The sequence below is a fragment of the Penicillium antarcticum genome, assembly GCF_028974205.1.
Source record: "Penicillium antarcticum strain IBT 31339 chromosome Unknown utg000002l_segment0_segment0, whole genome shotgun sequence".
Lineage (NCBI taxonomy): Eukaryota > Fungi > Ascomycota > Eurotiomycetes > Eurotiales > Aspergillaceae > Penicillium > Penicillium antarcticum.
In genome coordinates, this window is record NW_026695300.1 from 3035683 (window position 1) to 3063359 (window position 27677).

At 50.2% G+C, this 27677-nt stretch overlaps 10 protein-coding genes across 10 annotated transcripts; 4 read left to right on the forward strand and 6 right to left on the reverse strand.

Annotated features, from left to right (window-relative positions):
* Positions 1 to 739: 739 nt before the first annotated feature.
* On the forward strand, positions 740 to 1670 carry N7508_002119 (single-stranded DNA-binding protein; the record flags this gene model as incomplete). The annotated part of the gene is made up of 3 exons (XM_058460185.1): positions 740 to 1032; positions 1461 to 1549; positions 1615 to 1670. The coding sequence occupies 3 exons, from the start codon at positions 740 to 742 to the stop codon at positions 1668 to 1670; spliced, it is 438 nt and encodes a 145-aa protein (XP_058323717.1).
* Positions 1671 to 2194: 524 nt separating this feature from the next.
* On the reverse strand, positions 2195 to 3751 carry N7508_002120 (pheromone receptor; the record flags this gene model as incomplete). Its single annotated transcript, XM_058460186.1, has 1 exon — positions 2195 to 3751. One exon carries the CDS (start codon positions 3749 to 3751, stop codon positions 2195 to 2197), a length of 1557 nt encoding a protein of 518 aa, XP_058323718.1.
* A 1060-nt stretch (positions 3752 to 4811) lies between these two features.
* N7508_002121 (uncharacterized protein) lies at positions 4812 to 6230 on the forward strand (the record flags this gene model as incomplete). The annotated part of the gene is made up of 2 exons (XM_058460187.1): positions 4812 to 5116; positions 5189 to 6230. 2 exons carry the CDS (start codon positions 4812 to 4814, stop codon positions 6228 to 6230), a joined length of 1347 nt encoding a protein of 448 aa, XP_058323719.1.
* Positions 6231 to 6573: 343 nt separating this feature from the next.
* Positions 6574 to 9768, reverse strand: N7508_002122 (phosphatase family protein; the record flags this gene model as incomplete). The annotated part of the gene is made up of 1 exon (XM_058460188.1): positions 6574 to 9768. One exon carries the CDS (start codon positions 9766 to 9768, stop codon positions 6574 to 6576), a length of 3195 nt encoding a protein of 1064 aa, XP_058323720.1.
* Positions 9769 to 10305: 537 nt separating this feature from the next.
* Positions 10306 to 11280, forward strand: N7508_002123 (Dcp1 family protein; the record flags this gene model as incomplete). Its single annotated transcript, XM_058460189.1, has 1 exon — positions 10306 to 11280. One exon carries the CDS (start codon positions 10306 to 10308, stop codon positions 11278 to 11280), a length of 975 nt encoding a protein of 324 aa, XP_058323721.1.
* Positions 11281 to 11510: 230 nt separating this feature from the next.
* N7508_002124 (bifunctional triacylglycerol lipase/ester hydrolase) lies at positions 11511 to 12780 on the reverse strand (the record flags this gene model as incomplete). Its single annotated transcript, XM_058460190.1, has 4 exons — positions 11511 to 11569; positions 11614 to 11846; positions 11926 to 12110; positions 12172 to 12780. Coding segments are annotated over 4 exons (1086 nt in total), but the record flags the coding sequence as incomplete, so codon positions are not given.
* An 817-nt stretch (positions 12781 to 13597) lies between these two features.
* N7508_002125 (SMEK family protein) lies at positions 13598 to 16634 on the reverse strand (the record flags this gene model as incomplete). The annotated part of the gene is made up of 8 exons (XM_058460191.1): positions 13598 to 14146; positions 14197 to 14639; positions 14691 to 14858; positions 14907 to 16034; positions 16082 to 16128; positions 16178 to 16259; positions 16325 to 16421; positions 16521 to 16634. The coding sequence occupies 8 exons, from the start codon at positions 16632 to 16634 to the stop codon at positions 13598 to 13600; spliced, it is 2628 nt and encodes an 875-aa protein (XP_058323723.1).
* Positions 16635 to 17759: 1125 nt separating this feature from the next.
* N7508_002126 (DUF914 domain membrane protein) lies at positions 17760 to 19132 on the forward strand (the record flags this gene model as incomplete). Its single annotated transcript, XM_058460192.1, has 3 exons — positions 17760 to 17995; positions 18050 to 18240; positions 18288 to 19132. 3 exons carry the CDS (start codon positions 17760 to 17762, stop codon positions 19130 to 19132), a joined length of 1272 nt encoding a protein of 423 aa, XP_058323724.1.
* A 464-nt stretch (positions 19133 to 19596) lies between these two features.
* Positions 19597 to 21799, reverse strand: N7508_002127 (uncharacterized protein; the record flags this gene model as incomplete). Its single annotated transcript, XM_058460193.1, has 2 exons — positions 19597 to 21428; positions 21496 to 21799. The coding sequence occupies 2 exons, from the start codon at positions 21797 to 21799 to the stop codon at positions 19597 to 19599; spliced, it is 2136 nt and encodes a 711-aa protein (XP_058323725.1).
* Positions 21800 to 23576: 1777 nt separating this feature from the next.
* N7508_002128 (uncharacterized protein) lies at positions 23577 to 25184 on the reverse strand (the record flags this gene model as incomplete). Its single annotated transcript, XM_058460194.1, has 5 exons — positions 25080 to 25184; positions 24971 to 25027; positions 24777 to 24881; positions 24502 to 24720; positions 23577 to 24322 (listed from the first exon to the last, which is right to left on the reverse strand). The coding sequence occupies exons 1-5, from the start codon at positions 25165 to 25167 to the stop codon at positions 23577 to 23579; spliced, it is 1215 nt and encodes a 404-aa protein (XP_058323726.1). The 5' UTR covers positions 25168 to 25184.
* Positions 25185 to 27677: the final 2493 nt, after the last annotated feature.

The following is a 27677-nucleotide window of genomic DNA, read 5'->3' on the forward strand; positions in this document are numbered from 1 at the left end:
TGTAGCTAGGCCTTACCCCTGCTAGGCCATTGTTGACGCCCTGCAGTTCGACGTGGTCGGGCCGCTAATTGACTTCAGAGAAGCAAGGAGCCGGTAATGCATCTGAGACAACAGCTATCTTAATCTCTCTCGTTCAATCAGCGCGCGTTCTCGCAGCATATGTCTCTGCTTTGGGATAGCGTCTGTTGATCTGCCTATCGGTTACTTCTTCTAGCTGTTGTATGCAACATTTATACATGGACAGTTGTCGACGCGGGACGTTCGGCTGTGATGGGGTGATGAGTTGAAGTCATTGGTCTGTCTGCTCTCGCGTCGAGGTCGAGACTGTGCTGGCAGTCTGGCAGCTGCATTGGCGCCTTTCGGGATTCCAATCAGGTCGCAATTAGACTTCACGTTTGTTTTTGTCTTTCCCTGTCGTTGGGCTCACAACGTTGCTGTCACTTCCCAAGCCCCTGGGTAAGCTGGGTAAGCTGGGGTGCTATGGCGCTATACAGTATGGGGGAGAGCTCACCCATACAACCTCGTAAAACCAACTCAATTCCAATTCCAAACGCCAATGCAAACAGAACTCAAACAAACCATACAAATCAAATCCCCTCCAGTATTTCAATATAACCCAAATAGTCCAAACTCGTAAAGGGGGCCTCGCTATCAGTCACATGACCCGTCGCGAACATCGCGTCCCAACCTCATCACAAAGTCCACCAACAGCCAACAGCCAACATACCATCCACACACAATGTCGTCATTCCTCAACTCCCTCCGCCCCGGCCTGCGCATGGCCAAGGTGGCCACCCAGACCGCCCGTACCTTCAGCTCCTCGCCCGCCCACGCCCTCGCCCGTCTGACCGTCACCGGCCGCCTCGGCGCCGACCCCGAGCTGCAGGCTACTTCCTCCGGCCAAGAAGTCGTCAAGTACGTTGTCGGCTCTTCCCACGGCCGCCCCGATAACCGCACCACCAGCTGGTTCCGCGTTACTAGCTTTGTTCCCGAGGGTGCTCAGCGTGATTACATCCTTTCTTTGACTAAGGGGTAAGTGGAATTGTTTTGTCTGAATTGCGTGTTGGGAGTGCAATTGCAGGACATTGATTTTTCAATTTTGTTCGGTGGCGGGTTGCGATGCGTGCGTTGGGTTGGTATGCATGCACGGCTTGGTTCCTGTGCATGGATATATAGCTCATGCTCAAGCTTGAGCTTGGGCGGCCGTGCATGGAGCATGTACATGAGAGATGCATGGACGAACCTGTTCGGCACATGAGCCTCGACATGTCAACCTGTCTGCATACGAGCGAACAACCCCTAGCAAACCTTCTTCCCCAGCTTTGAGTTCTACGGTGTAGACGAGGTTGGGATTGAGTCGGAGAATGATATGGACATATCAAATCGCATCCAGCCCAGCCACCGACATTTCTCACACGGACCAGACTAGACCAGACCAGCTGACCCGCCTTGCTGTACAGAACACTCGTCCTCGTCGAGGGCGACGCCAGCCTCCGCAGCTACGAGGACAACGACGGCAAGACCCGCACCAACTTGAACGTCGTGCAGCGTACGTTTTCATTCCCTGCTTGCTTCTTATCATCCAAGTGCAAGTCTAACTCTGGTGCAATACAGGCAATCTCGAGGTCCTTAAGCGCCCCTTTAACGCCGATCAGGAATCCCAGCAGTAGATACGGTATATCTTAAGGTCTTAAAATAAGGTTTCTGCTGGTCTAGTAGAAGTTGTGGAGGCAATATGCGTCTATGTGTCACGGCGTATTCCGGTGTAGCATGTTCGTGCTAGCGACGGATTGTTTATGGTCATGGTGTTTTACGCCGTTTCGAGCTGGCTGGTTGATGTCTCTTCTTTGGCTTTGTGACTATCTTGTACTTGTATATCCTGAATGCACTTCTTTCTGCGGTCATTGGCTCTGTGTATTTTGCCATGGGATGTTAGTTTCAACCTACATATCGGCTCTGGATTGTTAGGGCTATACAGCCTTCTACAAGCCACCAGATGCCACATCAATGAAACACAAACCTCAAGTGAAAGCCATCCAATCCTCATAAACTATGTCATGCCAAGTATAATTTAACACCAGGAAACACCCGAACCCGACGTACAATTATCAGATATAAAGACAAGCAGACAGGCAGGCTCATAAACCCAATTCCCCTTTGACCAATTCCACACGATTGAATGTAAAGCACAACGTCAGACCTGGATCTCACTCTGCTGGCTAATAACCTGCTTCACATGAATGAACGTCCCCTGAGGAGGTGAGGAACAAGCAAAAGCAGTAGAAGGTCCTGCCGAGTAATCCCGACTCTCACGGACACTTCCAGCCCAGGCATTCGTCGAAACGGTCCGTGTATGCGAAGGAACAGAGAGATTATCTAGCAATGTTGCATCGGATTCATGGCGGGCAGATTGGCGACGAAATAGCGAGAAGGGGAATTTATCCCAGATTGTCTTCTTGGCTGGTTCGTGGGTACTGCGTGTATTCTGGGAAGATATCAGATGGGATGGTTTGGCGATTCCCTTTTCGAGATCAGTGTATGTAGCTTGTGTCGAAGTGAATGTTCCCATGTGCTGTTCGTGATGGTGTGGGCTCTGATGCCGATGCATGCTCATGCTCTTCGGTCTGGAGAAGAAAGACTTTGCCTTGGAGCTGAACGTCTCGAGGAGGGTTGTTGATGTAAAGACATGGCTGTGGGGAAGCAGTTGCCGAGGAGTGACGTTTGAATCAGCTGGCGCTGTAATGCTTGAGAAACAGGATCCCAGCCCTATATACCAACAGGCAGCACGATACATGCGGGTTGCGTCGCGGCCGAAGCCGAAGAAGATGAAGATCATGTAGCCTGATGCGACAGGCGTCCAGCGGTCGAAGAAGACCACACCGTGGGTGGCAACTCTGTGGATTATGGACCAGTTTTTGTTATGGAGTTTGCTCCAGGAGTAGGCGTGCCAGGGGAATGAGAGGTGGATATCTGTGTAGACTACGTAGGCTTGCAGTGGGAGGATGGCGAGTAACATCGAGAGGGCTAGGAAGAAGAGGCGCAGGAAGCGCGATTTGCTGAGGTTGCTGCTGGAGGCGCGAATGATGTTTGCGAAGTCGCTGCGGTACTTGTGGATGCGGAAGAGGACTAGGCCTGGGGTTTGGGAGTGGTGAGCTGGGATCAATTGGGAAAAGATCGGATGAGTGGGTTGCTTACAGCAGTAATAAGCCGCAGCCAGGCAGATAATCGGTGGCCAGATGAATGCCAATATGAGACTGACCCAGCTCTCGTCAAAGTTGTTGACACATCCTGAGATGGAGTAGAGCAGGTATCGACTCTTCTGCCAGACAATGTGGGTGATCATTGCAATGACGGGAACTACCACGCAGAACAACAGGTTCATGAATTGATTGCGCCAGCGCTGACCCCTGCTTGGGACCAATGTCGCTCGATCTGTGTCCAGCGCGTTTGCGAGAGAACGGAAGATGCACATCAGGGCTCCTGGGACGCCGACATAGCCGGCAACCATGACTTTGATCTCGATATCACAGAGACCGGCACCATCCCACCAGGACTCAACATCATCGTTTGGCCAAGTCAGGGCATTGATGATATTGAGCAGGTTAAGCAGAACTGACCAGGATACCAAGCTTGTTGCAGGGAAATTGCGGTTCTTTGCATGTAGAAGCAACGGTGGGATTCCGAGGAGGATGGAGAAGAATGACATGATGGGAATGCCCACGGCTAATGGATGCCGCTTGGTAGGGTCCATGTCTGTTGATATAAGAGGAAAAGGGCCTTGTAACACTTCAAGCCTCATAGATAACCACGAGTTTCTTGAGATTGGCTAAGAAAAGAAAATGGAAAGGAAAGAGAAAGATGGACGAGTCCAACCCATCCTCGAAGCATTAATATATCTAGCTGGGAAGCAATTGAGACTCTGCGTTTGATTGAGAGCCGAATAGCGAGAATCAGAATCAGGAGAGTTGATTCAGTGCAGATGGAGGTCAAGACATGAGGGTGCCCTGAGGAATGTATGGGTTGCAAGGCAAAAGACATATTTTCGAGACGCATTTGCGACATAAAGAAGAACATAACCATTGAAAGGCTATGCAGGTCAACCAAGAAAGCATCACAGTTGAATAAAGAAAAGTGATACGTTGATGCCAATGGACACCAGTCCGCATTTGGGGCTCAATAGAGCTCCGGTTCTATTCGCATTTCGCCCGACGCCATCCGTGGCATTTGCTGCATCGTGAGAGAGCGAATCAAAACCGACAGGTCATTTGGTCGCTTGATCTTTGAAGTCGAGCCCGTCAGCTGGAAGGTTGGTGGTTGGTAGTTGGTTCGGACACGCGACCTCGACAAGTTGGCCCTACAGGAGTGCGTCACTACGTTAAAAACAGTCTCTAACGTATAAGCCGTAGAGTATACAGTCTCATTTATACATACCAAGGTACTCCAAAAAGGGAGACCAAATAGAGAGCAAGTAGATACTCACTTCTCCTTGAATAGTCAACTTATACTTGATTACTGTGAATCCTCGGCATGACGTAGTGTGGGGACCGAATATCATCAGTTGACTTCTACGTACATTTACAGAGCAGCACTTGATTGTTGAAAGGTAAGTTAAGAAGACCACATAGTCTGTGCTATTTACTAAAGTGCACTGTAGTATGTCCGAGCACATTACTATTTAGCCTAACACAAAGAACCGATCGCCGATCTGCGAACCGGTTTGGTCCTGCATCACACCCTCGGCTGAGGAAAAAGCAATTCTATGCCAAAATGGTCCATTTGCCTTTCATTCCCTTTCAATCAATCCAAATGCCATGGCCGACCCCTCACCTTCCTTAAATCGCGCCCAAGCCGAATGGCAGCGACGAAACTCGACACTATCAGACTCGCTCTCCGAAGCCCGTAACTCCATCCGTTCATCAACAGACGGCCTCTTTCTCCCGCGTGTAACCGAAGAACAGCCCCTAGAGGAATCGCATTGGCATTCAGCACCACTGGGACTCGCCCTACTGCCAGCGATCGCGGGTATCTTCTTCCAAAATGGCAGTTCCTTCGTGACCGACGTGACATTGCTGGTGCTGGCTGCGATCTTCCTCAACTGGTCTGTGAGGTTGCCTTGGTAGATCCCCCCCCCCCTCGCCCCGCATAACATCAAGTACATACACAAAGTACAGAAGCTAACAACGAAAAGGGATTGGTATCGCTCAACCCAAGCAATCCGCAAAGAAAGTGGTCTTGCCGATCCAACTACATTCCACGATGAAGAGATCGAAACCCCGGATTCCCCAGATCAGCCGCACCACCAACACCAACACCAACGCCAACACCAAAAATCAGCAGCAGCCGCAAGCAGAGAACTCCAAATCCATGAACTAGCCGCCCTAGCCTCCTGCTTCATCTTCCCAATGATAGGAACCTGGCTCCTGCACGGCATCCGCTCAAGCCTCTCACGCCCCTCGGAAGGCCTAGTATCAAACTACAACCTAACCATCTTCCTACTGGCCTCCGAAGTCCGCCCAGTCGCCCACCTCCTAAGACTAGTGCAATCACGCACAATCCACCTACAAAGAATAGTCTCCGACGCAGAATCCGATCCGCATAGCGTCCCAGTAGACCCAAGCACAATCCAAGATTTAACAAAACGCCTCGAAGAGCTCGAAGCTCACATAGCCGAGAGGGCAGCCGCGCGCCTGCAGCCTCAATCTCAAAATGCCGGAACTGGAACTGGAAACCTCTCCCCAAAACAACAACCATCCGACTCCCCTTCCCTCCTAACCCAATGCATAACCGAAACCCGCCGCATCGTCCAACCAGATATCGACGCTCTCAACCGCGCAGTGCGCAGATATGAAAAGCGCACGGCTCTTTCGACGCTGCAGACTGATCAGCGGTTACTTGCGCTCGAGACAAAGGCCCATGATGCGGTTTCGTTGGCTGCTGCTGCGCAGAGGGCTACGTCGCAGCGGGCTGGGTATGCTGCTATCCTGCTTGAAGCTATTTGTGCTTGTTTTGTTATTCCTGCGCAGGTTTTCTTGTCGCTTGGTGCTTTCCCTGGGCGGGTTGTTTCTGGTTGTTTAGATTGTGTTCGGAGAGTGGTTTTGCCTAAAAAGGCTGGGTCTAAAAGGGAAGGGGAGAGGGAAAGGGCCAAGGGAAAGGGTGGATTGCAGCGGCAGGCTGTTACTGCCGCGCAGAGGAGATCTGGGAAGGTCAATGGGTCTGGGGAAGGGATTTGAGTTCAGGGTTGATTGATGTTTCTGGTGTCTGGGTTTGGGATAGGTTTGGGATGGATGGCGTTTGTATATCTTGGACATTACTTGAACAGATGTTTGGACATGAGATGTGAAGTGTGTTAACATGGAAAATTGAATATTCCATTGAAGCAACTATCAACTCGATCTATCAGTCCTCTATAGAGGGATACATGAAGGATATGGCATTTACACAACGTTGTACACAGAGACAGGATGCAATCAAACACTGGGACGAAAGAAAAGTCTATTGGAAAGGTGAATCAAGACCTGCTCAGAGATGAGTTGGAATCAGCGAGGGATTGGATCATCCAAGGGTGACTAAAGATCAACGACCACCCGATGGACCTCGATCGTCCACTCCAATCATCTTCAAGAACGGTTCGATGATTGCTCGTCTGCGCTCTTCCGATGCACGACGTTCTTTCTCTTTCGACGGCAGCGGGGCGGCAGCAGAAATAAGCACGCGCGCAAAAATGGACGATAGGGCAGTCTCCACCATCTGTCTACGCACCGCAGAAGGGTTGGTAGTCATCGGATCAGGGCTGGCCGCCGTAGGTGTGCTGGTAGAGCGATTCTTGCGGCGGAAAGTGCCGCCAGTGATGAATCCAGAAGCAGAAGCTGGTGTAGGAGATTGTAGCTCTGCAGATTCGGATTGTTTCTCTGTCAAATCTTTAGACGAATCCTCCGTCTTTCCATGTTTGGAAGAAGAAGAGACTGGCCTTGGCGCGAACGATGGCACTGGGGCTACCTCATTGGCGATACGAGCAAGCATGAAGGTGACAAATGTGAATGAGACACTGTGTGCTGGAGAATACGCGAGGTTCTCGAGGACCCAAGCCTGGGTTTCTTCCCAGGTCAGAGGTGGTGCCTTTGATTTCTCGCGTGCCATCATTTGTTGTTCCATATCTTGCCATACTGATGCAGTCACGATACCATCTTTGAGTGAATTGAGGAAGGTGAGAAGGGTCTCAGAGAGAATCTCCAAGCGGTGGAGAGATGGGATCTCGGGGGCAAATACAGATGCGAGAGACCCGTTGGTGTCCAGGGCTTCGTGGACTAAAGCTTGCTGGGCAGCACGTTCCTGTGGGTCCTTGAGAGTCCAGGTATCTGGCTGGAAAGGCCATGATGCCCCGGAAGGCTCTCTCGTCCATGGTGCTTGGTGTTCCTCAGATTCACCGTTGGTCATGCTCCATTCTGCCACGGCACGTTCCGTCAGCTCCGAAATTGCTTCTGTCAATCGGAACAGCTCGCGAGGTGCTGACAAGCGGACTTCGGGAGATTTATCTGTGCTGGACGGGTGAGGTTTGTCCGATTTAGTCAAAGTACGAGCACCCTCTTCCGGCATACGGGTTAATTCGTCAACAGTGCAACCAAAGCTAGTGGGCAGCCAGTTTCCGAACACCGAAATGAAATGATCACGGCCACTGTCCACGTGAAGAACTAGAATCTCCTCTAGCTTGACCTTTCTTATATTGAGCAACCTGACGAGCTCGATGTCGTGGACATGGGCTGTAATATCGACAATTGCCACTTCACCCGGGTGCAGGGTATGGTTCCCAGCCGAAGAACCAATAGCTTTACCATCATCACTGGTGCTTTCGGATGATCTTGACACATGAATGTCGAGCCACTCAGGCTTTTCAGTGTCGGTATGCCGCTCTGCAAACGAAAATGTAGCCGAGGTGCCGCTGGTGTTGGCAATGGTCAGAGACCGGTGAACTGGGGCATGAAAGGCGACGTCCCCGAGATCGACAGCATTTGGATCTTTGTCCCCTTGTTTCTCGTTGCCATATCTGTCCACCACAACGGTCAAACCTGGTCGAGCCTCGTTCTCGGCCTTGTCCAGCTCGCGGGCTACCTCTTGGTGAACCTTGGTCTTGAGTTGGGGATTCACCGCATCAAATGTCAAGGTGAAGATGGCATCTATCGGCTTATGATCCGACGAGAGGATACCTTGGTGGGACAAATAGTGATCTAAACGAATTGGATCCTGCGATTCATGCGACGCAACCGAGGCAGCATCCTCATCACCTTGGTCCTCGTCCGAGACGTACTCGTCACCGCTCTGCGCACCGTCGGTGTCAGGATCATATTCAAACAAGACATTGTCGTCAGCGACGGCCTTATCCAATCCGCGCGCCTTCATTTCTTCATCCCTCTTACGAGCCTCCTCAGCTTCTTGATCTAGCTGTTCATGTTTCAGCTTGTCCCGACGGGTGCGGTATAGAATACGATCACACCAGCTGGGTCCCCGATGCTTTTCGCTAGAGTCAAATGTGGCCACACTTCCAACGTCATACTTGTAAGTCGGCAGGAATGAGATATGACCTTCCCGCCATCCCTCGTGGAAAGCTTTGCCCTTCTTCTGTTGGACTCGCAGTTGATCGTGCGGAAGCAGAGAGGAAATTGTAGTTTGGAGAGAAGCCGGATCGTTGTGAGGATCGATCTCTTCATCGGTGACGGGACTTGTGTTTTCTTCTTCAAGCGGAGTCGAAGGCGGCTTATCTTCAGAATCGCTGGTTGAGGCTGAGGCTGAGGCTGACTCTAGATCATTGGCTGCGGCCTGTTTCTCCTGTCGTGCTTCATCGTATGCATTGGCAGTGTGACGGGCAAGTACTTGACGCACGTCTTCACCAGGAATATCATCGAGGCGATAGTTGAGGTCACCAAACCAGAATATAAAGTCTTCATTGCCGATGGAATCGCCCGACTCATCGGATGCACCAATCTCAGACTCAATTGGCTCAAACCGAGTACGCTGTACGATCTGAGAAGAATCCCAGTTGCGGCGCTCTAGACTGTTTTTGTCGGATCCTGCTGCCAGATGGGAGTTTATAAAGACTAAACGAGCAGCCTCGCCCAGAACCAGACGGGTTGCCACGGCACCCTTGTTGCCCATATAGCCCATCAGCCCTGTACCAACAGAGGTACTGCTGACAGACGAGACGCTCTCATCAATTGCAGGCGATGCATAGATTAGAAGTAAAAGTCCAATCAGCTGGATCTCGGAGACAAGCTTATACCCCCGGGGCAGTGCGTTGTGTACCGCTTCCTTCCATCGCTTAGAAGGTGCCGGGTCCACATAGGGTCGCAGTGCTTCTGCCGGTGAGGAGACATCGACAACTTCCTGTAGGCCTAAAACGTAAAGATCGATCTCTTCGGGACTGCAATGAACTGGGGCAGTCTTAGTGCTCTCTGTGGCCAGTTCATGCCTGCCATCAATTGAGTCCGGGCGTTCTCCCGAAGCAAACCTCGACCCAGAAAGCTTCTCGCTGACCCCTTCGCCTTGAACGAACCACTTTCCAATGTCCTTCTCGGTGCCGGAGATTGAGGCAACGTTCCAGGTGCCAATCTTTACTCGGATGTCCCGTTTGCGCGTATATTCCGCTCTTCTTTTTCTCACGGCGCGCGACAGTGATAGGACATCGAGTCCTGGGTGTTCGATTGCTTCCGCGGATTTCGACTCGTGGCCCCCGTGCTCTGACCCTGCCGGCGATGTCTGTTGTGAGTTCGCGTTCATGGTGTAAGTGAAATACAATTGGATCAAAGAAGGGCGAGCGCTATTTTCATGCCCTGTAAGTGCTCAGATGTCTATTGGCGTATATATGGTGGCCTGGTGTATGTAAAGGCTGGTGTATTGTCTTGCGTTTCTTAGATCCTGCGGGGGAACGCAACCTAGAAAGTTCGTCGCAAGTGTAGAATAAGTCAACTTTGACTCTTTTCAGGTGACGAGAGAGAGATGAGAAGGTTGGTTGTAGGTTGCGACAGTAAATTGATCATCGCATCGTAGAGGTTGAGGTTCCCGGGACTCGTGGCGTCATCACATGAAGGCATGAAAACGTGACAGTCAAAAGCCTTACAGACAAGACAGATTGCCAAGAAGCAAAGCGAATCTCCGAGTTGCTAGTTGCGAGTTGCGAGTTGCGAGTTGAGTTGCAAGTTGCAATTGAAGAGATGGCGGGGAGCTCAGACCGGGAAGGCGGAGCTCAGACGATGACGATATGCCGCTCACCTCAGCGCCTTCCACACAACACACTCTCACTTTCTGCATGCAGAAATGGCTTCTCGCAAACCCCGACGTCAGAACAACCACACTGCAACCGACTATGAATCAGACACTGCATACTATTCAGACATGCCGCAAGCTGCACCGCCGTTGCGTTCCAACGAGGAGCTGAATCTCTCAGTGATTCGCCGCCATAAGCCCTCCGTGACCTCAATCCTCTCTCTCGCTCCCTACGCAGTCGTCTACATCTTCAGCCCAACAAGAAAACAATGGGAAAAGAATGGCATTGAGGGAACCCTATTCGTTTGCCAGCAATCCCAGGGCAACCTAGGCGAAGAACGCTATACCGCATTCGTTCTGAACAGGCGTGGGCTGAACAACTTCGATCTCCCTCTGACAGACGGTGAAAATGTCGAAATCACCGAAGAATACGTGATCCTCAAGGCAGACGAAAGCGCCGAAGGCGAAACAGGCCCGAATGGCATCGCAGACCCCTTGCACCCACAGAACATCGCCAGCAACAACCAGAGCGGCAACAATGTTCGCATCTACGGTCTCTGGATCTACTCTGAGCCACCACCGAACTCGACAGCCGAGTCTCGCACAATTAATGCCCAGATGATCCACGAGTGCGCTACCCACGCTGGGCAAAGCATGAAGCTCGCCCGTGGGCGTCTTGAGGCTATGCGCCAGTCCAATATGCATGTTGCTGCCGCTGCAGCTTCGACACAACCTGCCCCGCTGGAAGAGATCCAGGCTAGTGTACCCATGGGACGACAGGTCTCGTTGAAGGAGTTGTTTGGCCAGCAGCGTGCTCAGGATGATGGGTGGAGTGTGCGTGCGCATCATCTTAGTCCCGAGCAGTTGGCTCAGCAGGCTGCTTATCAGAATATGAGGCCCCAGCATATGTCTGCTCCTCATCCGCCGCCACAGCCGCAGGGACCACCACCACAGCCCCAGGCAGATGTGCTGGGTGATCTATTTCGGAGGGCGGGATTGGCGTATCAAGGGAATGGACAGGGATAATAAGGCTCCAGTGTCTGATTTCTTTGCTCTTCATCATTTGTTTATAGGGCGCTTTGCTTATTGGTTCCTATTGCTTTGGATGACTTATTCATCTACCATCTGGGAATGGGCGTAGCTATTCTTGAGATACCCGTTACGAAATACACCAACGGCGAATTCATGGTCTTCAGTTCTCATTTGTCAAGTAAATGTGTAACTTCCATGTAATATGTATCCATCTTTGTAAATTCTCAACCCACAATCAATCTAATCATCGCCGCTGTCTTACGTGCCATGGTATCACTATGTTCTACAAAAGTCAGTACATCCAGACAAAAGAGAAGCAAAACTCACCGAGACAAAAAGCATGCGGCAAATCCTCCTCACAAACCAACATAATCGGTCCACGCCCTTCCCCTCCCCGCACAGCAATAATCTCATCCCTCGTCTGATCAGCAACCCAATGATCCTTCCGCCCAAAATAGAAAAATAATTTGGTCAGAGGTTCACGTGCAGTTGCAACACCCCAGACATCATCACTCCATTTATCAGAAGTGATAGTGCGCATTTCATCAGCGGCCATATGTCTATACAGACAGTCAGCATACAGCATAAAACTAACCCCAAATAATGAAAGAAAAAATAAAATAAAAATAAAGAACATACAAAGCCTGCCTGACACCACCAGAACTTGCCAAGAACGAGCAAGTCGCATCTAATGCATGGGCCGGGGGATCATTCATGACAAACCGCACCAAAGCCCGTAGAATAGATGCCGGAAGTAGTAGTGTGAGTAGTCTCGCGAAGAAGCCGATGACAGCGGCGAACTGAGGAATTATTGATAAGAGAGTCTAGACGAAAATCAAGAGTTAGCTTATGATCTACTGTCCAAGAAGAGAATGAATCATATACCGTCAATTTCCGACCAGATGCTGAAGCCGCAATATCAACCACAGTAGGGAAAAGCATTGCGCCGCCGATGATATCGAACTCGTTTCCTTTTTCTTCTTTGGAGTCAGAGCCAGAAATATTCTCGCGATGCCGGCGTAGGATTTCCATGGCGATGTATGCACCGACTGAGTGTCCAATTAGGATGACCTTGCGTTTCTTGCCAACTGTAATAGAACTGGTTTCTTTTTTCATTATGGTACTGAGTTTCCCCTGTAAGAAACGGATCTGATCTTCAAGATCTAGATCAACATTGTCGGATTGATTCTTTGGGGGTTTGTTTGGGGTCTTTGCATCATGTAGCTCGAACCCGCCGAGAGAACAGCCGTAGATCTGAAATGAGGGTTGAATATCCCCATTCTCATTTTCAGTGATATTCTCTGGTGTTAGATATGTTGATAGCAGAGATAGGAATGGGTGGTAATAGCCGATGAGACCCGGATTCCCGGAGATGAAAAAGATGGTTGTTTCAGGGGGTTGAGCTGGCTGTTGACTGGACGCTTTGCTTGTGTTTGTGCATGTGTAGGTGAGAAATGTGTTTGATGTTATTTCTGGTGACATCTTCTTGGCTTTCTAGGTGTAGATGCGCTTGTTGGTTGTTGGTTGATGGTATTGGTAGGGAATGGATGGTTTCTGCCTTTCTTAGTGGGTGTTCCGGAAAGAGTAGAGATCAGCCTCGGACTTTATAGTGTATGGCATGTGGCTTGGTCATTGGTCATTGAGCATTGACAAGGTTGGAGATCATTGTATTAGGATTGGGTCTGTTTGAGTTGGGAGTTGAGGTTGAGCTCGGTTAGTGGATCCATGTCTCCCATGTGAACTTTGCTGTCAGATCTAGTTACGCCTCCCTTGATAAGAAAGATTTAGAAAGGGGTAAAGAGGTCCGGAGGTTATATGTAGCTGAGGAGAGCCATAATGTTTACTAGGGTTTCTTTATGCTGCCTAAAAATGGCACATGGCATTACCTTTCAGCTTACCATAGGACATACTACAGAACACCAAGCAAGAGAGAGCAAGAAGATTGCAGGTTATATTGCCACACAATCCGACTCCCCTGGTCGTGATCTAAGCCCAACCAGAGAAAAAAAAAGAACAAGAATAGGCACCACAAGGCCAGTTCCAATGCATTGCCCAGAGACGCCATGTACATCAACCATTCAATCCCGCTAATTCGGGCCACGAAAGAAAAACCACATACAGCCAGGTGAAGAAAAAAAAAATAGAAGAGCAGCCTTCAAAGAAGAAAGAAGAAAGATATCGCCTGAAAAACAGCAGTAAGAGATAACAATAGGGGAAACCCGCAACTGTATCTGGTATCTAGGTCATTGGAAGCAAAACATGAAAGGCTGCTTGATTCAGGAAACAAAAACGCCCGGCTTATGGGTAATAATTATCCACCTTCGTTGCCTTGACTCTCGTCGCGGTTCTCCTTTTCATGATTCTCGCTTATGATGTTTGTGCAGTTATCGCCTTCTGATGTGGGAGATTTGGTTGCTGATCCGATATTGATGGCGATTCTCTTGGGTGCAGCAGTGACACTGCTTAGAATTGGCGCGGCACCCTTGTCTGCCATTGATCCGATAGACATGGTCTTTTTCCGATTCAATATCCCGGCGCCGGAATTGCTGCTTGTGGAGCTTCTGCGTTTGGGTCCAGCGGAGAGCTTAATCAGCTCGTCGTCGTCCTCTTCTTCACGTCGGCGCTTTTCTGCTAGTCGTTCTGGTGGGGGAGTTTGAGCTGTCGGTGATGCCGATGGGACTTCTGTGGGGGCGTCTTGGCCAGTCGCTGACTGGGTCTTGGCAGTCTGCTCTGGATTTTCGGGTTTGGTGTCCATGATGTCTTCGTCGTCGTCGTCTGGGTAGTCGACCAACGACTTGACAGCTGGAGAGGCAGATCCGTTTGGAGCCCCGACAGCGATAGTTCCACGATCCTGAGACCACTGTTTCTTATCAGTTTCAGTGTTGCCTATGTATTTCAAAATTTACGTACCTCGTCTTCGTCATCGGATGTGTTGAAGTATTCATCTTCAGCAGCGTCCATTTCTCTTACACCCTGCCAACGTTGGCCGTTCAGGGGCATCCGTCGAGGAGTGCTGCCTTCATCTTGACTGAACAGCGCCGAGTCAGCCTCAGCACCGTATCCTTGTCCTTGCATTTGGTCATATCGAAGAATCAAGCTCTGGAAAGTATCGACATAGGTGATGCTTTCGAGCTTTTCGCGATATTTCTCGACCACATGAGTGATGAATGGCTTGATGTTTTCTTTCTTGATAAATTCAAATAGTTCAAGACAGGCCGAGTTGAGCAGGTTGTCGCGTGGCATTGTTTCATAGACGATGTCGAGGATCAATCCAAAAGTGTTGTTGTGTGTCATGAGAGCTTGGTAGAAGGTATCTTGAAGACTGATCAGGGTGCGGAAGAATTTGAGGGCAACTTAATCAAAATCAGTATAATGGCCAACTTTGAAGATAAGGGGATACTGACTCAGCTTCAGGTGTTTCTGAGGTACCCGCAGGAGCTGCGCAACCTGAGGCGCGAGGGATTCACTTTGGATAGAGTTGCGCGTACGGAAGAGGTGCTGGCGAACGAAAAAGGTGAGGATATCAACAAGATGCGAGTAGAGGGTCACTTCTTGGAATGTCAAATCATTAACTGAGAGACGTTAGCAACTTCCATGCGAACAATCATTAGGGCAATTACGGGTTGCGCGATTGGCAAGCTGTTTAAGAGGTTGGAACAGCCGCTTAGAAGACTCATCGAAATGCTGTTGAACAAATGCATCGGAAAGAAGGTTGTTAGTGCGGACTTTGAAGTAATCGGGACCAGCCCGACCAAGCGGGTCCTGCAAGGGAATCTGGGGATCAAGGAGAACCTTGATGGCATCTGCTAGTTGGTTTTTGACACCAAGGTCTGTTTCAACATGGAGAAGATCGATCAATGTGTCAGTGAGAGGGGTCTTCTTCTCGTTTACGGCCTTCAACATGTACCCTCTCATCATGACAGGGTCGTGGTCCAGCAGAGCGACAAGAATATCAATGCCCGTTGTGCGCATGGCCGGGTTCACGTGCTTTACAGCAAAGGCAATCACAGCGAACAGGCCATGGCTGATGAAGTTGGCGAACAATTGGGCCCGTGACTGGACCTGTAGGTTCTTCGCAATACCCGCGCACTGGTGAAGGAATTGCACAGCATCATCCTTGCGCCTCGCGTCCATATTCCTCGGGTCAAAGACCGAGAACAATTCTCGGAGGAATGGGCCATTCCCTTGTATGTGGTTCACGATTTCCATCTGATTGAAGAAGATCAACGAGTTGAGCACTGAGAATGTGGGGTCGTCCAGAATCCGAGCCAGCACCACGTCCTTGAGGTACTGTAGCCTCCAAGTATTGCGAATCTTGCGGCGAATAATCGGGTCTTTGATCGGAACAACTTCCTTATACCGTGACTTGTCGGCGAGATATTGTCGGTGGTTTGCCTTGTGCGTGGGGAATTCGGGGTCATATTCCAGAGCTCCCACCACCCCCAGAATGACATGATCGGCGACAACGGTTTCGATGATGGTATTGTCGTTCAAAAGGATAAGAGACTTCATAATGTTGCAGAGACGGTGCAGGTCGATCAAGCTTTCCAGATCTTCGGCCATTTCCACTAACGGGACCAACTTCGAAATGTATTCGTCGCGAATGATGTATTTAGACAGCGCATCTCGACCATTCTGTGTCATACTCGCGGCTCTTACGATTTGTTCGATCTCGGGGAGATGGCCCAATTCGGGGGCTGGTAACACGATGGATTGATAGCTTTCGAGGTCGTCGGACAAGGCATCATCTAAAGCAAGTCAGGGACTATCAAGCTCGAACGCGCAATACACTTACCAGTAGGCAAACTGAGAAGATGTTGTTGGACGGCATTGACAAAGTCCCTTTGCGTGGTCAGCTCGCGCGCGCGAAGATTTCATCTGGCATTCTCACCAGATAACAGCACAACCCTCTGCCTCCTGGAAACTCAGCGCCATATCCGTGCCATTCGGCTCTGTCCATACGATCAAAGTCTCTGGTCGCGTGATACTAACGTCAGCCAGAACACATTCTTCCGGGCGGAGATGGCGGGATAGAAACCTTGCTGTTTTTGGTAGCCCTCATCCTTGCCTATTTTCGTTTGAAGCAGGACGCGATTGGGTTGATCTTCGGATTCGACGAATATTCGAGGCTCCTCCTAGATGAATCGCGATCAGCCGGTGTTGATAGCCATGGCGCATCAGCGCCTCGGGAGGTCGCGCGATGAAACATCAGTGCGCGCAACGCGCCAACTCACCCCCATCATCTGACCCGTGCAGAAACCGGTTCCGCGGTCGAACCAGTCATTATCCCTCAGCTCGTAGACCTTGACTCGTTTGCGACCGTCGGGCGGCTGTACTTCCAGCGCCATGATCCGGAAACAGGGAGAGGCGTCTCGTCACTCCGGGCCACAGCTGAGAGTGTACCCGAGAGGAGAGCCAGAGGCGGGAAATATGTAGAAAAGTAAAAAGAAGATGACCAGAGCGTTGAAAGGTAGCGGAAAGAGGAAGGGAGGTGGAGATCCAAAAGATGATGAAAGAGTCTGCGGAGGGGATGACGATCGGGACAGGTCCACCTGACGGCCTCGGCAGGTTCACTTCAAGATTTGGCCCTGAGAGAAGTTTAAAGGAAGAAATTAACACGCGACCGGGAAGAAAGTGGGAACATCCGGATCTTCCAGAACTTCTCTTTACTGCGAAGAGTACGGAGTAGGCAGACATGACGATAGCTACGTAGGTACTTAAGTACTTAACGTTAGTACTTAATTTATCCAAGTTATCTAGGCTATAGTACTTTGACGTTAATCGTTCTACATACTTAAGCACATACAGTATGTACGGAGTACCTGTCGCTTATACTTTGCCCGAAATTAGGCTACTTGTCCGTGATCGGCGAAGGGGAACCTTTTCAGGGGTTTCGGAATGGCGTATACACACCTGCATGTACTCCAGACTACCAACGTACATATAAGTTAGGTTAGCTACAGTCTGTACAATGACAATTTAAGATTCGTCTGTAAATCTATAAATATTCGCATGGATCTCCACCTAAACCTACCATGACTCTGGTACATTGTTCTATGCGCTGTCGGTACCTGCCAAGTACCTCCAATTCCGGCAGCTCTTCGGCCTGTGTCAAGTCACTGCCCCGTACCGCTGACTCCAATCCTTCCAGATGCTGACATAATCACTCAGACGGGCACAGACCCTTACCGCCTCCACTGTCCCATTCTTGATTGGCCAGTACTATCAGCATGGCAGATTCTTATCGAGATGACCCGATTAGGAAAGGTTCCAGGCCTCCGCGCACTTCTCTAGTCTTAAGAGATTTTTCTTCCGTTCTAACTTTTCTGTGTGTCGGTGTTTACTGCCTTATACGAGCGACTTAGGGAGTTTTGCGCTCGTTCATCTTTTATAAAGCTCCCCTTCTAGCATTATAGATTGCCCTAGACTACGGTCTGCGATTATTTCAACCCCGCTTTTTCGATTTTACGGTCATGTCTGAGTCGAAGGACCAAGTCACCGTGCATGCGTCCACTGTGGACTATGATTCTCGCGCGATTTCTTCTGCTCAATCGCTGCCCAAAGACGCTGCGGTGGCAGTTGCGCAGAGTTCTTCCCGGGAGGAAGAGACTGAGCGCCCTGAGCAGCCAGCGGACCAGGTTGATAAGCAGAAGAAGGGCCGTCTGGCCTACTTCAAGACCAAGGAGTTTTACATGGTCCTTGTTTTAGGGTGAGTTTTGTCCAACTTCACAAGCTCGGAACTCCGTGCCTAACATGTCTACAGCCAAATCCTTGCTATTGCCAATACTGCGACGGGTACCTTTACCACCCTCCTCGGTCAAGAGAAATGGTCAATCACCGCGTTCCAGACATTTTTGAACTATGTGTTGTTGAACGCAATCTTTACTCCTTACACTATATACCGTTACGGCTTCAAGGGCTGGCTCCGATTGATATGGCGTGACGGCTGGAAATGTTGGTCCTCTTAATTCCCCGCAAAAGTTCCCTGCTAACAGCAATAGATATAATACTTGCATTCTGCGACGTGGAAGGCAACTACTTTATTGTGCTGGCATATAAATATACAACCATGCTGAGTGCACAACTGATCAACTTCTGGGCCATCGTCGTGGTCGTGATCCTCTCCTTCATCTTCTTGAAAGTCCGATACCACATCTCTCAAGTCCTGGGTATCCTAATCTGTATCGGCGGCATGGGGATCCTCATTGCATCTGACCACATTACCGGCACCAACGGCGGAGACGTTTCGGGTGGCAACCAGCTCAAGGGCGACTTATTCGCGCTTCTAGGCGCTACCTTCTACGGCTTCACCAACACCGGTGAAGAGTACTTCGTCAGCACGCGTCCTGTCTACGAAGTTCTCGGACAGATGTCCTTCTTTGGTATGATCATCAACGGTGTCCAAGCTGGAATCTTCGACCGCAGCTCTTTCGCTACAGCCCACTGGAACGGCAAGGTCGGCGGCTACCTGACTGGCTATACTCTTTGTCTGAGTATGTTCTACATGCTCGCCCCGCTGCTCTTCCGTCTCTCTTCTGCCGCCTTCTTCAACATCTCCATGCTCACTATGAACTTCTGGGGTGTTATCATCGGTGTTGAGGTCTTCCACTACCACATCCACTGGATGTATCCCATTGCCTTTGTTCTGATCATTGTTGGTCAGCTCATCTACTTCATTGGCCGTCGGGTCCTCGCTGAGGCTCGTAAGCCTTGGCTTGGTTCGAACCAGGAGCGTGGAGTGGTTGGTCTCTTCACTGCGAAGAGGAAGATTGAGCATGAGGTTCCTGCTGCTGCGGGCTCTGGTGATCATGTCCAGACTCCTGCCGCAAACACCAGCTCTGTCTGATTATGGTTGGAAATGTTGCGGTGACTACGAACAAGACAACACTGATCAACGAACCATGTCTTTTAATCTTTAGGGCTGGTAACACGTTTTGTGACCGGAGCCCTTAAGTCCGATGTGTGCTCAAGACATTATAATGCTTAATTCTAAATGATATTTTGGTTAGAGCTTCTTCTTATCTTATGTCACTCTTGTCAATAGTAGCCAAGCATTTAGAAGCTCAGCAGCTTAGACTGCTTCTTTCTAGCTGATTGACACTACCAATTTCTTTGAAAACCCATCGAAAAAATGACTTATGATTGGCTGATTTCAACCCTCGACTTAATAAGACCGATCTGAAACATTCCTGGCTACAACTTCCACAAAGATTTAATAAATTCTCACTAGTTGACGAACGTAGTATAGCCTCATGAATCAAATTACATCTCGCAGACAACATACATACATATAGAAACCCTCAAACCCCTCTAGAAATCAGGAAACAAGCTAACATGGTGTTCACGGTGAGTGTGGTGTCCAAGATTTCCATGGTGGGAGTGATGACCGAGGTTACCGCGATGCTTAGGAGTACCAGTGCAAGCAGCGAACGCAGACTCATCGGATATCTCAGCCAAAGGCAAGCCAGTGGGCAGGAACAGGTCGTAAGGGACACCGGAAGCGAAGCCAGAGGGGAATACAACCGGGATGCTGGAGGAAGCACCCGACTGGAAGACAGGGGCGGCCTCAGAGGGGATGGCAGAGGGAATGGCTCCTTCGAAGCCTGTATCGGTGCTGCCGGAGGCGGCAGTGGTGATTGGGGTAGCGGATGTAGCAGCGGAAATCTCAGGAGAAGCATTTGAGGCTTCAGATGAGGCCTCTGAGGCAGCGACGGCCCCAGCGGAGGAAATCCCGGACAAAGTATCCGACGAAACACCTGATGTAGCATCGCAGACAGCAGGAGCGGCAGCAGATGAGGTGGCAGGAACCACAACGGAAGCGACGTCAGCCGAGGCGCTAGCTGAGGCGTCAGAAGCCTCAGTTGCGACGTTGGAAGAGGCATCTACGGAGGCAGTGGCAGCGGCGGCAGTAGAAGTAGAAGTAACAGAGGCAGCATTAATAGTACCAGCAACCGTAGCAGACGAGGTAGACGAAGCAGAGGAAGCAACAGAAGAGTCAACATCCTGAAGGCTCAGGCAAGCGATACTCATCTTCTTAGTACTAGACCCAGAAGCAGAGTCATCGACAGCCTGCGACAGATTCCAAATCATGCTAACATAAGGCCAGCAAATACGACCACCAGACATAGTAACCATATCACCAGCTACATAGACATCCTCACTGGAGATTGCGTCACCAACCTTCGCGCCAGTGGAATCAACCTGCTGGAAGAAAGTACCAGCAAAAGTACCCCGACAACCCATAGCAATGAAATCACAAGTAGGGTTGGAGATCTCCTCCCAAGAAACAACAGCATTATCACTGCCAAAGGTAGCAGTATGAGCATTAGAGCAGTCATTCGATCCATTCGTCACCCAGTTGACCTGGCTATCACCATCCTCGGTGCCAACAACAGAAGTAGCCTGTGCACCAACCTTGGTATACTTATCCGAGAACAACGAAATAGCAACATTGCGCCCATTAGTCCGGTTCTGCACATTTGTATATCCAGATCCCATCCACTCGTTCTCAGTCACATCCATAGCACCACGGGAAACCCAGGCAAAGATATACTTCGTCGTCTCGGCAAAGCGCGCAAGAGCACTGTAACTACCAGACATACCACCCATAGCCTCACCACCGGCACCGTTGGTGGTATTCTCGTTGGAAATCTTAACACCGTCGGTATTCATACCCTGAGTCTTGGTATTGAGCCAGATAGCACCCTGGTCCTCGGCGCAGATACTGGCAAAGGGAGCAGCGTCCGCGGCTTCAAAGGCAATACCCGTGTTGTGGCTGCAGCCCCAGGAGCTGGAGGCGCCGGTGATTGTGACCAGGGCTCCGTTTGTTGAAGCGTATTCGATGCTGTCACCGAAGTGGCCAGATGCGTCGCCTGAGTAGTTTGTTACTACGAAGTAGGCGCCGTAAAGGCCTGCTTCTTCAGAGTAGACGAGGTCGCCGTTCATGTCAGGCGAGGCGGAGCGGCCGTCCGAGGTATGAACGTCTGGCCCGCCCAGCCAGGTCTTGAAGGTTTGCTTCCCGCTGGTGTAGCGGTACAGGACTGGGACTGGGATGTCGCTTGGTGGGGCGTTGGTTGTTCCTGAGGGCATGGCCTCGTTGGTTAAAAGGGCGAAACCATCGTTGTGGGCGACGAGACCACCAGCTGAGGTGGTGTTAGTTGGTGGACTTTTTTTTATTGTTTGGGGGGAGTTAGGGCTAATGTTGCGTACCTTCCTTTCCGCCGCTGATGGTGACGGTGGTTCCGGTAGCTGTGAAGGTTTCGGGGTCCAATTGCTGGACGTGGACATCGGTCGCACTGGAATCAAGGTACGCGATATATGCGGACTTTCCGTCAGGCGAGACGGAGAATGGGGTACGGCGGTGGTGGGGGTAGCCGGTCCAGTACGCTGCCTTTACGGGGTTGAAGGCATAGTCGAGCGCCAGCACGTCGACATTACTTTTGAGGTTGGACTTGAGGAGCGAAGCTGAGGCGCCCAGCGCCGAAAGCAGAGAAAGAACGAAAGTCCCACGCATGTTGGGGGTAGAGTCGGTGGTGCTGCTTGTCGATTTCCCGGATGTTGGGATCTGCAGCCCTTTATATCACTATAGCTCTATTCAGGAATACGGATACGGATATAAATCTACTGCGCTAGCGGTCACATCACCGGCGACAGGTGCACAGATGGGCAGTGTAATCGTCTGATATATAGTAAAAGCGAATGAAATTGGTGCATCACCCGTGCCTAGTAAAACCCTGTTTCAACGCTATTAATATGGAACACCCGGTTTCTTCACAACTAGATGTTCTTGGCTTAGACTTCCTCCGTGACCCCAATGTCCCTGGTTCCTTCATTTCGGTATCTTTTCGGGAAATAGTGAATGAGAATGCTCCAATGACGGTGGCTTTATGCCGCAGCCCTACATGTAAGCGTAATTTAAGATGAAACCGGAGAATTGGCACCGGATGCCACAGGGTCTTTTCTTCTAGACTATTACATAGAAAGTGCTTGGGATGGCCTCGAATCGACACATTTTACCTGTTAATCTATAGATCATTAAAGTTAAGGCTCAGAACCATATGCTCATAAAGCTGGCCCTTCCTGTCAATCAGGCAACCCTCAAATGTAGAGGATTCATGTCAGAATATGGCGTTCATTAGCAATATAATTTCACCTGCCCCTTTCCAATGTCTCAATTTACTATTTCTCTTGTCGGATAGACTTGCCCAGGTATCTGAATATGCCCCCAAAATGATTTCTCATACTGTGAATGAGGCTGACAATATTTTCTAGAGCAAGTGAAGCTACGCCAATATAACCAGACTACCGATATCCCACATAACCAACCCAAGAGACATGGTACCATATCGTATGCCACGCCGAACGCGATACTAGAAACCAGAAACCGAGGTCATATACCAGGTTGAACCAAGTACCAGTAGCCAAAGCCAAGGCCAAGTAAACATAAGAAAGAAGATAAAGACAAGATAAGATAAAGCAGAAGCCCATTTCCAGTCCGTATCCCGATCCAAACCCCATTGATGTCCGAGCAGTACCGGCACGGGGTCGAAATGAAGCCCAATATCCCAGTGTCCCAGCCGAGGTATAGAACAGACTCCAGTCCTTTTTACATCTGTAGTGGCATTATATCGTTACCAATTCTCACCAACCAACAGAAAAAGACAAATGAAACAAGAAAATTAAATCAATATCCAAATCAAATATCCGTTTTGAGCCTCGATTTGCCTCCCTCTCCGCGGAGGTAGAGAAACAGGCAGACCAATATCCATAAAACAAGTTCAATGTGCAGATCCCGAACCGACCCCCAGAAGAAAAGAAGAAGAAAAAAACCTTTGCATATCCGACATGAAAAACACCGAGAAATGACCCACGAGCTTCGAAAATAAGCGCCATTATTCCGACCATTCCGCATTGGCACCGGAGCAGAAAACATAAAAAGAATCACAAAATGCTGACCCGAGATACGAGAGAAGACATGATATGATCCACAATTCCTAAGCGGACACCATCCGCAAGACACCAAAGAGGGAAAAACCAAAACAGCACCCCAGTCCTTTCCAATGAAAACAACCAAAAACCATGAAATGAAATAAAAAAGCAAAAACCGGGCCGAGCGCACCTAAAAAAGAACCAGCATCCTTCTGCCGAATGATATGTACCAGACTCGAAATCAAATCCGTATGTCGAATTTCAAAGCAATGAAAGGCTTCCGCTTTTGTTCTCACAACGCCACAAGCAAGAAAAATGCCAAGTGCAATATTGCCAATGCTCACTCGGATCGCGGGTTCGGCTTAACCCCAGACTGATGCCTGGACGCCGAGTCCGCTCTTTGAGCCCCAGACTCCGCTGCCATTGCTCCAGCCGAGGCTGACACCGCCGGTCGGGTCCTTGGCGCCGGGTCCAACAGCTGAAGGGACAACTGGGGTAGGACCGGCGGAGGAGGTACGCTCGGTGACAGGGCCAGTGGCTGGGTCTGCAGAGGTGAAGCCCAGACCCAGCGGGGAAGGAAGCGGGGTAGTCGAACGCTTGTTCAGGGCTGGGTTGGAGGGAGGAGCGGTAGTTTGACCGGGGACAGGTCGGGAGCCGATGGGGCCGACAGAGCCGATAGGACCGGCAACGGGTTTGGATGGGGCCTGGCGGGAGGAAGGCGAGTCGGCACCGGGCGACGAGGTCGAGGTTACGGGCTGGTCGCCGAAGCCGGCGTTGATGGCAGAGCTAGGCGAGGAGGTGCTGTTAGCACGGGAGGGCGACTGCAGAGCTGCGTCAGCACTAGCGGCGCCAGCCTGGGTCAGGCCGAATGGGTCCACGCCTCGGGGGGATGAGCCGCGCACGCCGGAGGACGGGGTGGCACCACCGGCTTGGCTATCGGGGCGTGAGTTATCATCGGAGAAGGCACCAGGCGGGAAGAAGGCCGGGCTTTCGTTGCCGTACAGGGCGCGGTGCTGGCGGGCGAGGAGCTCACGGCGGCTGTCTTCGCTCACGGCAGCCGGGCTGGTGGAACGATCGGATTTGCTTGCGGACATTTCGGCGAGGAGGCCTTGAAAGGAAGAAGAAAACGTATTAAAACCCCGTGTTCACAAGAGACAACAAAAAGCCAAACCAAATATATTACACAAGGCCGACAAGATATAGACGAATATGAAAATGAAAAAGCCGACGGGGGAATATAACGAGGCTCAAAAAAAAAAGGAGAGAAAATCAGACGCTACCACGTACTTCGGTTGTACTGTTGTTCCTGGTGATAGTTGCGGAGTTCCCTCTCACGCTGTGCCGCCATCCGACGCTTCGCCTGCATCATTTGTTCCACCTCGTTGGGACGACCCTGGTACCGCTGCGAGGCGTAGAAGCCCTGGGCATTGCCGGACGGGGGCATCCGCGAGCCATCGAACTCGCTGATCGAATGGTGTCGCTGGGGGCCACCACCCATGCGAGGGTCTGTCAAAGGACAAGTCAGAAACGCGTTCTGCGTGCCATTTGTACCCGTAACATACCGTAGTCAGGGTAGGGCCGGCCCATCATCATGGGCATCGAGTCCCGTCGAGGAGCATTCCACAGCTTCCCGCTCTTGACGAGATTGTCGATCGCACGATCAACCTCTTTTCAAACGTCAGCCGTTGTCCATTGTATGTCGATACTCTCAATCCGAGAGGCATCTTGAAATTTCCAATAGAAAGTGTGTCCATACCGTCAAACTGAGAGGAGAAGGCCGGGGAGTCCTCGCGCTGGGAGACCGAGCTGGATCCTGAGAAATGTTAGTGTGTGCTCCTCTCCGATCACCGAATTTCACTCCATACCTGACCGGGAGGGAGGAACCGGTTGCTCCCATGAGACCTGGCGCGCAGCAGGTGCTTGCCAGCCCTGAGGTTCGTAGTACGAAGACATTGTTTCGAGAGAGACCGTGGAAGGTGTTCAGGGGCAGAACAGCGCGGAGGCGATCTGTCGAGGCGAAAAAATGTGAGTTCCGATCCACAACACGTTTCAACCCAAATGTCAACGTAAAAGAGAGAGGGAACACCGGGGTTTTTCGTGGGGAATCCAGCAAGTTATTGAGTGTGAAAAAAAAAAGTCCGTCAAATCCTCAGACTTGAGACTATTCCGACTCAAAACAAACAGGCACCAGAAAGACCCGAGTATACATGTATATCGCAAAAGAGTCAACACTTACTAGGGAGGGCCTCTTGTGATTCTACCACGAGTCAACGAGGCAAAAGGGAAAAGAAAAGGAGAGAGGGTCCCTATGGGGGTGTGGGTGTATTACCTTATAGAGGGGAGGAGGGGGGGAGTTTTTTTTCTTGCACGAAAAGGAGTCTACTTTTCTCGATGTACAACACTGCTTTCTTATTATTAACTATCAAGTCTCCTCTAGGCATCTATATGGATGTCACCATATTTTAGCGACTTCAAACGCATTGTATTCGTCCTTTTCCCTCTCTGTTCGATATTCAACGCGGCAATTCCCGGCAACCCAAGTCTTCTCATTCGTCTAAACCGGCCCCGGTCACCGGAGATTGGAGTGTCTAAGCGTGCGCCCTAACACTTCCATTACTATTCTTGTGCTATTCTATTATTCTCTTACTTGTTTTACTTGGGCAACTGCAAATGCTGTTCTCCACTTTATTGTGGACATTGTCATTGTCCGTACGATGTATGCATTTTTATATACATCAGCCTCTTCTATAAAATATATTCACGACCGCATCAAACACGAGCTCTCAACCCCTCATAACCGGATCCCGTCTAGCCACTACTGTACGATGATGCCAAACTGCAATAAGTCCTGCACGATGCAGTCAGCCTGCCAAGAGTACCTTCTGGGCGAGGCGAATGTAGTCACACCTGGACTGCGATCTGCATGTATAATGTACAGTCTGAACAAGCGCATGAGATCGGTATGTATATAGAGAGAGAGAGGGAGAGAGAGAGAGCATGCATAAGCAATAGAACAATAGCAATCAAGTAGGTAGACGCCAAAGTTTCAAATCCGGAAATCCTTCAACCCTAATGCAATAGTAACATCCCAGAATACAGTTTGACGCGCTATGACCAACCCATCTCGGTCAATTCAGGAGAGGTGGGGGGTCGCCATTTTATATTCTTCCGCAAGGTCCGCGCCCCTCTGAACAGGATTGGTCGTGAAATCCATGTACATATCCGGCTCAGCGGACCAGTGAGCAGATTATTCCCCCGCAAGATGTCGAGAGGTCAAGATATGGTTGCGGTCGGAGTGAATTGGAACAAGGACGTCAAGTATATCAAGAGCTCAGGGATATACGAACCTCTTGAAGTTGAACTATGAACAACTCCCCAGCCTCCCATGTGACCGAGGCCACATTTACCTCAAAACCCTCCGAATAATGCGTCACAAACAAGACCCCAACCTTGTCTCTGCGTTACCCTGGGGGTCTCGAGCGTGATAAAGATTCTTCCCCCTCGTCATACGGTACTTGTACATGGGACTGTGCTCGGCCAAACCCAATCCCAGTCATCGTGGTCTTCTCCACGCGTGGGTGAATCAAAGGCAGTGAAGCCATGTTTGATCTCCCAGTCACAGGCCATAGCTTTATCAACTTGACATTGGTTTGCTTTCCCCTCGAATGTTACAAAGAAGTTTGGGAAAGCCTCATCCCAATGGAGCAACCGGCCAATGTCAATGAACAAAGGCTACCGGTCTCTGGGACATGTATGGGCAGATTGTGGAGGGCTAATAGGCTCTGGCTCCCAAGGTGCTTGAGTACTCAGCTCGGGGAGGTATATACGATGGGCTACTCAATGCATAACAAAGGTTAGTGCCTCAGGCCACATTCTGGATTAGGTTATAGTTGTGCACGTGCAAGGACCAGACGATCGCGGGGAGTTGAAGAAAAGGAGAAGTTGAGTGGGAGACGTGCTTTATATACACTTTTGGCTATCTTGGCCTTTTTTACAGTAGCCTGCTATTCTGGTTCTTATTCCTATGCTTCTTTTTAAGTCGGTGTTATCGATAACCCCGTTATGGTACCTGCATGGATGCATAGCGGCATATATTAAGTTATGGAGATAGATAAATATGAGAGATTCAAACAAAGGAAATGAAGCCCCTGAATACTGAGCATTCAATAAAAAGAGCGAGCTATTCCCCAATAGTGTTTCTACTCCGTGACGTTGACCTAATGAACTGTTCTTTCTCGCTGATCTCTTTTCGATCCTTTGATCCTCTGATCCTCTGATCCCTTCCTCTGATCTTCTATTTTATCCTCTCCTCTGAATATACTCTATTTATATGTTTGGGTGGCCTTGAGGTGGACGGTCGGCAGTGTCTTTACCGCCGACAGGGGCTGACCTTTGATCATCTTCAACTCTCGAATTCCCCTCCTGGCAACTTCACTTCTCACAGAAGGCTGGTTCCTACACTT